Source organism: Pygocentrus nattereri, chromosome 11, assembly GCF_015220715.1.
Source record: "Pygocentrus nattereri isolate fPygNat1 chromosome 11, fPygNat1.pri, whole genome shotgun sequence".
In the NCBI taxonomy this organism is placed as follows: domain Eukaryota; kingdom Metazoa; phylum Chordata; class Actinopteri; order Characiformes; family Serrasalmidae; genus Pygocentrus; species Pygocentrus nattereri.
The window spans coordinates 13,090,022-13,099,395 of NC_051221.1; the positions used below are offsets into that span (position 1 = coordinate 13,090,022).

Below are 9,374 nucleotides of genomic sequence, written 5' to 3' on the forward strand. Positions count from 1 at the left end.
ATAATAATAATACACTATTTCTGGCTAAATCAGTGACTTTTTGTTCAACAATAACAATAATTATCTTTAAAAACATATTACTGTTGTTGTTAAAGGCAAAGAAACAGAGTCGATTTCTGAATAAATGAGCTTTCAGCTGTACTGAGGTCAGACACAAAGGAGCACGTCTACTGTCTCGAACCTCACCCGGGGCTCTAAAGTTATTGGCTGTTGTGAGGCCTCAGATATTTTCCATGAACCTGAGAGAGCTACAGGGGGGTTCATGGGGTCCACCCACATAAGCTCTGCATTAGAGGACAAACCTCAAGCACCGCAAACCAGACACATAAAACATAATCCCAATTTGTTGCTTTGTTTTTGAGGAATAAGCCGATTTAAAACATTGCTTTTATTCATCCAACCTGTGCGTTTAAATATTTCTTTGGTTTGGATGAAAACAATTAAATTGCTTGCGATCACATGAAGAAATTCTGAGGTTGAACTGACAAACTATTACGTCCACTGTATCATTACGAACAGAAGGCATTGAAGCAACGGGGTCTTCCGTACAGCAAAATATGTATTTGAGACAGCACAATGCTTTGAGGCATTTCGAGGAAAATGACACGCAATACAAAACTTAGTGATGATAAAGAGTCAGTGTTGCTCAAAAAGAGCCCGAAAAACTATTTAACGTTTCATACGCTGAGCTGCACCAAATCCAGTTAAACAGGACTAATTACGCTGTCTGTGTAATGAATGCAGCTGATCAGTGCTCTTTAAGTACCGATGATGGCCACGACATGCTCCCAGAAGCATATTGTGACATAATGTGAGGCAATTTATCACAATAACAATAAATATTGTCACGTCGCCACCCCTAGTTTGCATTAGTAAAGTTAATGAGCCCGTCCTGTCAGAGGGCCTACTCTATAGAAACCTGATGCAGCTTGTTTTGATTGGACTGTTTGTCTTAGGATTACGCCAAAGGGATCCTCACCCTGTGTTGTAAGCCTTAATCATGTTAACAGAGAGCTTATTAAGTCGGTTTGTGTTTCCAAAAGTTCTTTCAAAACAATCCTCAAAAGTTCGCAGTGAACCACGTGTGTTAGGATTAACCATCAGGTCCTGGACGCCATGAGCAAAGGGCACACGTCTCTTTCACGGGTGTTATAGCACTGATATCCAGTCGTGTGCAAAAGTTTTGGTGCCCCATTCGATTCTGAGCCAGAATGAGTGAGCGCATCACGTCCCTGCACTGTTAGAAATACAGGTTCGGGGCAGGTACATTCCTCAAGCAACGTAAAGGTGCCCTCAAAGGTGCAGCAGCGGCTTTAAGGCCCGATTGTGCACCTTAAATCGTTTATTCCAAGTGAAAAGTACAGATTTGTAGCTTTTCAAGATCGAATGTTTTAAAACAGAACCACAGAATAGAAATGCCGAGGCGAGGCAGGGCGTGTGGAGTCAGTACAGCTCAGAAGGGATCATTTAAACGGATGATGATACAATTCGTTTTCCTTGCGCCTTCATTTCTGAAACTTCTTAGGAAGAAAGGGACGGAACCGTCACTGGGGCAGCGCCCCTCTTGTCCCCGGGACGGCTCCCTCGAGGCCACATCTCAGTACCTTCAGTCAGGGAACATAACTGTAATATACTCCGCTCAAATAAGCTGCATCGGCTCCACGCACCCCGTCTCGCCTCTAGCCTTCCTGTCCCATTGTTCTGTTTTGAAACGTTCGGTTATGGAAAGGCACTTTTCACCTGGACAGGAAAAAAAAATAAACTTATCTGAGGTTCACAAGCAGACCTTAGACCCGCTGCCGTAGCTCTGAGGGAACAGTCTGCACCTCAGTGAATGGAAGACGCACAGGCACAGCACCTTTATTTCTGACCGTGCATGCGTTCAAATCAGCAAATGAACAGCAGTCGTACAATAAAGTGTGTAAAACGTGTCATTCCACAAAAAAACTTTTGCACACAACTGCTGCACATGATCTATTCAAAATATAAACATCCCAGATAAAATATATATTTATATATATCACTGCGCTGCACAACTGAGCGACTGTCGATCAGCGCATCTGCCACACACCTGCCGTGTAAACACCTGGAAAAAAAAAAAAAAGAGGGAGGGAAGAAGGGAGGAAAGGTAAACGCACGTGCCTTATCAAAGCACTAATAAAGTGATTTAATTAGGCTCTTTCCCACCGTGTTTACCCATCAGTGCCGTTATTAGAGAATAAAGCAGCGACTTTCAGCTCATTTATTAGTAAATGAAACGTGAACCTCTGGCTCTCTGGGAGATTAAACTGCTCCATCAGCCGCTGCACAGCCGAAGCTGGAAATCAGTGGGACACATAAATCTTTCATCTCACCGCCATACATATTTCCCTCTGATTACAGAGTCGTGGCGCTGCGCGGCCGACAGGGGGCGCCGAGGGGCGACGCAACTTTTCTCCACGTCCTCTTTTTCTGTTGCTTTTTTTTTTTTCCTGCAGAATTAAATTAGAGTCGTCAGTGAGGGGGGGGCGGGACGGGGGGCGGAGAGGGGCGTCCATCAGCGCTGTACGCTGAGAGACGCACGTGCCACGGAGCGCAGAGCTCGCGTATCGTTTACAGAGCGGACCACGTGGCCGCTCGGCGTTGCCATGTGAAGCCGGTCTCCTTGAGGAGGGACGGATCACCTTGAACTGCTGCACCCCCCCAAAAGGAAACGTCACCGAGGGTCCGGTCTTCATCTGCCCCTGCGTTCACGCGCGGGTCAGGCTCGTCCTGCCGCTGTTTCCCTTCGCTAACGCTCGCGGACGAGCGGTGGCTAGGGCGCGCGCGCGCGTGCGCGTGTGTGAGTGCGTCAGTGCGAGTGTGTGTGCGCGCGCGCGTGTGTGTGTGTTTGGAATTCAAATGGAGCCTCCACACACACACACACACACACACACACACACACACACACACACACACACACACACAGAGGGGAGACTCTGAGCCCAGGCATGCCAATGAACTTCTGCAGTTTTGCAAAATCATCATGTAGCGCGAGCCCCGCGCGCAGCGCCAGCACGCGCCTCCGGGTTCGGCGTGAACAGAATACCATAAAGCTTTATGCAAAAGCTCATGACATCCTAATGACACGAGATCATCTTCGGATCAGCTGCTCTGCTCTGACCATCGCGGGCAGAAGACAGAGAACCCTGCGTTCTGGAGCAATAGCCCACTTGTGACAGCCTTAGAACATCCCTATGGCGTTCTTATGACAGGGGAGCACTGGACCAGCTGTTTTGGGCCATCACTCCACTGCTGAAGCTTATAGCATCTTTATTACAACCTCAGTCCATCCCTTTAACACCCTAATGATAGGAGACCACTTCTGGTCCATCATCTTAGACAGGGGCTAAATACACTAGTCAAGCTTATGCCATCCTTATGACAGCATAAGAACATCCGTCTGACGTCTTTACAACAAAAGTCCGTTCCTGGATCCAATGTTTTCACCATCATAGACAGGGTGTAAAAAAAAATGTTTTGGACCCAAAAAAGCACTGCTCCAGCTCATATCCTCATTACGCCAACCTCAGGACATCTTTATGACACTCTTATGACAGGACATCACATTTGGATCAGCTGTTTGAGCCATCATCTTGCACAAAGGCCAAAAAACAAGCCTACATTCTTAAAAAAGATGGTTCTTCGGGGGTTCCTGGTGAACACTAACAAACCTTTTGCATGATTAAAGTGTTCTCTGTATGGTAAAATTGTTCTTCAGACTGATGGACGATGTGCTGGAGATGGCTATATCTAGAACATTTTTAAATTGCTTCCATATAGCACCAACAAAAATTCTAATAATGTTAATATATCATGCTTGTAGCAATAGAACAAGCCTTTTTGGTGCTATATAGAAGCATCTACAGCATATTCTCCATCAATCTGAAGAACAATTTCACAATGCAAAAAACACTTTAATCATGAGTGTTCATGGTTCTACATGGAACCACTTTCTTTACTAAAGAAGCCCTAAAGAACCGCAATATCCTTATGACAACCCCAAGACATCCTTCTGACATCTTTATGACCATTTTGGATTCACTGTTTTGACCATCATGGAGGGTAAAAAAACAATGTTTCGTACCCAAAAAGCTCTGCTCCTGCTTATATCCTCCTTATGGCATGCTTAGAACATCCTTTTGACATCCTTATGGCAGGGGATCATGTTGGGAGCAGCTATTTTGATCCATCGTGCAGAACAGAGGGTGGAGATCTTAGTGTCTTGGCGCAACAATAAAAATCCACTGCTGAAGTTTTTGCCAATCTTATGACAACCTCAGGACATCTTTATGACATTCTTATCAATGCCATGTTTACGTCAGCTATTTTTAATGGACAAAGGCTAAAAAACACTGCTCAGGTCTGGCTTATGACAGCCTAAAAACGTCCTTTCTGACAAGAGGCCATTTTTAGATCAACTATTTTAACCTTCATGGACAGAAACTAAAACAAAAAACAAAAAAACTGTGTTTCAGAGCCCAAAAAATACTGCACAGGCTTATGTCATCCTTATGACATCCTTAGACCATCCATCTGACATTTTTATGACAAGATATCACATTCGAATGAGCTATTTTGATCCAGCATCTTGGACAGAGGCTGACGAATACCGAGTTTTGGAGCCCAAAACATCACTCAAGCCTATGTCACCCTTATGAGAGCCCTAGGACACTCTTTTGACATCTTTATGACAGAGAGGCCATTTTTAGATCAACTGTTATTGTGTCTTGGAAAAGTACCAAAACATGAAAAAACGCTTTAGGCCATCCTTAACAACCTCACAACATCGTTTTCACATTCTTCTGACATAAGACAATCTGTAGATGAGCTATGTTGACACTACTCAAGCCTACGCCATCCTTATGACAACATAAGAACATCCTTTTGATATTTTTATGACAAGTTGTCAGTTGGATCAGCTACTTTCATCCATCATCCCAAAAAGATAATAAAGAGCACTGTGTCTCGAAACAATAACAACAAAAATGCCTATGTCATCCTTATAACAACCTTAGGACATGTTTCTGACATCCATACGACAACATATCATGTGTGGATCAGCTATTTGGATCCATCGTCTTGGACAGATAATATAGAACATTGTTTGCTCAGAGGACAAACCCAATGTTGATGCTTATGATTGTAACAACAACCTCAAGACATCCTTTTGACATTGTTATGACAAGATATAATGCTGGGTTAGCTATTCTGAGCCATCATCTTGAAAACAGGCTGGAGAACACTTAGTTTTAGAGCCAAACAGCACTGCTCAAGCCTATGCCATCCTTACAACAGCCTTACAACATAATTTTGAGTTTTCTAACAAGAGGCCATTTTTAGATCAACTACTTTGACCAGGATCGACGGAAGATAAAAAAACACCAAGTCTTGGAATGAAATAGTCACTGGTGAAGCTTATGCCATCCTTATGACAACCTTAGAACATCTTTTTGACATTCTTATAACAGGATATCATGTTTGGATCAGCTTGGATCAGTGTCTTGGAACAGCAGCAACAACAACAACAACAAAAAACCCACGGGGGGAAAGGAGCAGGGGTACGACCCACTCCTGAAGCCTTATGCCATCCTTATGACAACCTTAGGACATGGTTTTGACTCATTCGCGACAATTTTTAGATGGGCTACTTCATGGCCTGAATAGGGATCACTGTGCTGTGGGATAGGGCTAAAGCCTATGCCATTCTCATGACAACCTTAGGACATTTTTTTGACATTCTTATGACAAGAGAAGAATTTTGGATCTGCTGTTGTGATCCCTCACCCTGGACAAAAGATGAAGATCACTGCTGCTGCATCTTTATGACAACCTTAGGACACCATGCCACATCCCTTTGACAAGATACCATTTTTAGATCAGCTATTTTGATCACTGTGGACAACGCTGTGGCTACAACGCTGTGTCTTGGCCATTACAGACAGGAACAGAGAGCAGGGAGATGCAAAAACACACTGCTGAGTGTTACATACCATGTTCACTTCGGACACCATGTCTATGCTGGCAATGTCTATGTTCATCCCCACCGCCACCGGAGCCCCTAGACGAGAGAGAGCCAGCAATTAACCAAAGAACAAGCACAGTGAGGCAGCGCAGTCAGGGATAGAGAGGAGACTGGCTCATTAGACTCGGGCTAAAACCCAGCACCACACATTCACGTGGCACTGCGCATGAAAACTGTTGATTTTGCTACAAACCCCAATTCGGCTGGAGGTGAATAAATACGGCGTTTCGTTCACTATTCCCACCCGTATTCCGCCAAAGATCCCGCCCCTTCTGAGGCTGCGATTGGCTCGTAGTTTCCACACTCGCAAGAAGCCCGCCGTTCTGGAGCGCGCAAGTCCCGCCCCTCCTGCGCTACGATTGGCTGGTAGTTCGTACTCACGCGCTCTTGAATGCGAAGCGCTTCAAAAGCTAAAGGCGTTCTAGAACGCCTACTCCGACGCGCCCCGCCCTCCTGCGCTACGATTGGCTGGCGGTTCGCACTCAGTGAAGCAGTACGCGCGTTCTAGAACGACAAGCCCCGCCCCGCCTGCTCTCCAATTCGCCCGCGGTTTGTTCCCACGAACGGTGCGCTGTTCTAGAACGCGTCTAGAACGGAAAGACTGCGTGTAGGTTCGAACTACGGGCCACTCGCAGCGCAGGAGGCAGGACGGTGCCAGCCAATGGCAGCGCAGGGGGCGTGGCCTGCCCGAATACGGGTGGGGGGGGGATCATAACGCGTGAATCCACAAACTGTGAATCCACTGGCAACTGTTAAACGCAGCTTCCTCAGCAGAGCCGAACCGAGCAGCGCAGCGGGGCTGAACTGCTGAGGAGCTGCGTGACCGCTGAAGCGGCGCGAGCCTCGCCAGCCTTATGAAGTTTAAAACACAAAAAAGGCTCGATGGTCAAGTTTAACGTGGAATAAAAACACGCGGGGGTCGGGGGCGGCGTGTCGGGGGGGTGGGGGGGGTGCACTGCATGCGTGCGCGGTTCATGCGTGACTGTCATGAACAAGGAAGGTTTGCATAAGTCATTGGGGATGTGCCGCACGTCTGAAATGGATGGGGTGGGTGGGGAGAGAAAGGAAAACAATTACCTCCGAAATCCGGCCTGAGTCGGATGTCGTATCCCTTCATGAGTCTGTCCACCGTGTCTTTGACCACTGGCATGTTGCTGGGGTCTCTGCTGCTGTAAGGAAAAGGCAGCGTTAACATGAGAACGAGGCGCGTGCAAGTGCTCTAAATTCCCCACGCAGGCAGCAAGCCTGACATTCTCCAGTCCGCATCCACCCCGAGTCCGTTACCTCTGCGCGCACACGGCGGTCATGATCAGAGGACACAGCAGGAAGATGCACTGTGGTTTCCTCATCCTCTCCATTGCAACAGTTCTGCTGAGGGGGGCTCGGACCTGGCGACGGCAGCGCACGTCCAACTTAGTCCAGCGCAGTGGAGGCAATGAGGCGCGCATGCGCACACTGCGCCTCCAGATCAAAGAGCAGCGACTGATGATGATGATGATGATGGTGGTGGTGGTGGTGGTGGTGGAGGAGCAGTTTGCATTGCGGAGGAGAAATTAAAGGGACAAGTGGGTGAAGAACGTAAAGACGCGGAGAGCAGGAAGGAAAACGAAAGCAGCCTCTAATGAAGAGGATGAAGAAGCTCCTCGACAACTCTGGGAATAACTTCAGGAGAAGGAGCGCGAGACAACACAGGCTTCTCACTGGTTAATAACAGCCACAAATAATAACAACAAGAGCAACAACAACAATAATAATAATAATGATAATAATAAATATTAATTTAATGAGTAGAATCGTTATTATTATTATTGTTGTTATATCAACACTATATATATATATAATATATCATTAATGGTTGTTATATTACCAATAATATGAATAGTAAAGATACTTAGTAGTTTTAATGTGAAAATACTTAATATTACTACTAATATTGATCATCGTACTTATTATTAATATTATGGAAAATTTTACTACTTCCATTACAAAAATACTAATCATATATTTATTAAATTAATATATAATATTATTGTTATTATGATTATGGTTAGTATTAGGAGTATTTTTATTGGTAATACTTATATATTAAACTACAAATATAACAACAACAACAACAACAACAACAATAATAATCATAATCACAATAATAATAATAATAATAATTATTATTATTATTATTATAGTTGTTGTTGTTGTTGTTAGTATTGTTATAGCTGTTGTTGATTGTTTCATTAAAAAATCCTCTACTGCTTTCTCCTTATTGCATGATGAGTTATTAATCATTAACAACTAATGACACTCTAACAGTGACAGACAAGGTGACCATAATAACCTCCTGCATTACTATATTATTAATAATGGCGTCTCATCGTTGATTCATTAATGACACCCATAAGCTTTGTTTACTGTGACAGAGAGAGACAGACAGACAGAGAGAGAGACAGAGACAGACACAGAGAGAGAGAAAGAGAGACAGAGACAGACAGATAGACAGAGACAGACAGATAGACAGAGACAGACAGACAGAGAGACACAGAGAGAGAGATAGTGAAAGACACAGAGAGAGAGAAAGAGAGACAGAGACAGACAGAGAGAGAGACAGACGGATAGACAGAGACAGACAGACAGAGAGACATAGAGAGAGAGATAGAGAAAGACATAGAGAGAGAGAAAGAGAGACAGAGACAGACAGAGAGAGAGACAGACAGACAGAGAGACATAGAGAGAGAGATAGAGAAAGACACAGAGAGAGAGAAAGAGAGACAGAGACAGACAGAGAGAGACAGACAGATAGACAGAGACAGACAGACAGAGAGACACAGAGAGAGAGATAGAGAAAGACAGAGAGAGAAAAAGAGACAGAGATAGACAGAGACAGAGAGACAGAGAGAGAGAGAGAGTGAAAGAGACAGAAACAGACAGAGAGAGAGAAAGAGAGATAGAGACCGACAGAGACAGACAGGAAGAGAGAAAGAGAGACAGAGAGAGAGATAGACAGAGAGAGAGAGAGATAGAGACAGACAGAGAGAGCGGGAAATAGAGACAGAGGGAAAGAGACAGACAGAGAGGGAGACAGAGACAGACAGACAGAGAGAGACAGAGAGAGCGAGAAAAAGAGAGAGACAGACAGAGAGAGACAGAGAGAGCGAGAGAGAGACAGACAGAGAGAGAGACAGAGACAGACAGCGAGACAGAGACAGACAGAGAGGGAGACAGACAGAGAGAGACAGAGACGAACAGAGAGAGGGAGACAGAGACACAGAGGCAGACAGAGAGACACAGAGACAGACAGATGGACAGAGACAGACAGATGGACAGAGACACAGAGGCA

The 9,374-nt window shown here is 45.1% G+C and overlaps 1 protein-coding gene across 3 annotated transcripts in view; it reads right to left on the minus strand.

The window, feature by feature from the left end:
- The window catches only part of gabrb2a (gamma-aminobutyric acid type A receptor subunit beta2a), an 84,175-nt gene extending 76,686 nt beyond the window's left edge, over positions 1-7,489 (minus strand). For 2 of the 3 annotated variants that reach the window (XM_017711553.2, XM_017711555.2), the window contains exons 1-3: positions 7,328-7,489; positions 7,121-7,212; positions 6,012-6,079 (exon numbers count right to left, since the gene is read on the minus strand). In XM_017711553.2, the coding sequence (XP_017567042.1) occupies positions 6,012-6,079; positions 7,121-7,212; positions 7,328-7,401 (234 nt within the window). In that variant the 5' untranslated portion in view covers positions 7,402-7,489. The remainder of the gene's footprint in view (positions 1-6,011; positions 6,080-7,120; positions 7,213-7,327) is intronic. The other variant, XM_017711554.2, reaches the window with a different exon arrangement.
- Positions 7,490-9,374: the final 1,885 nt, after the last annotated feature.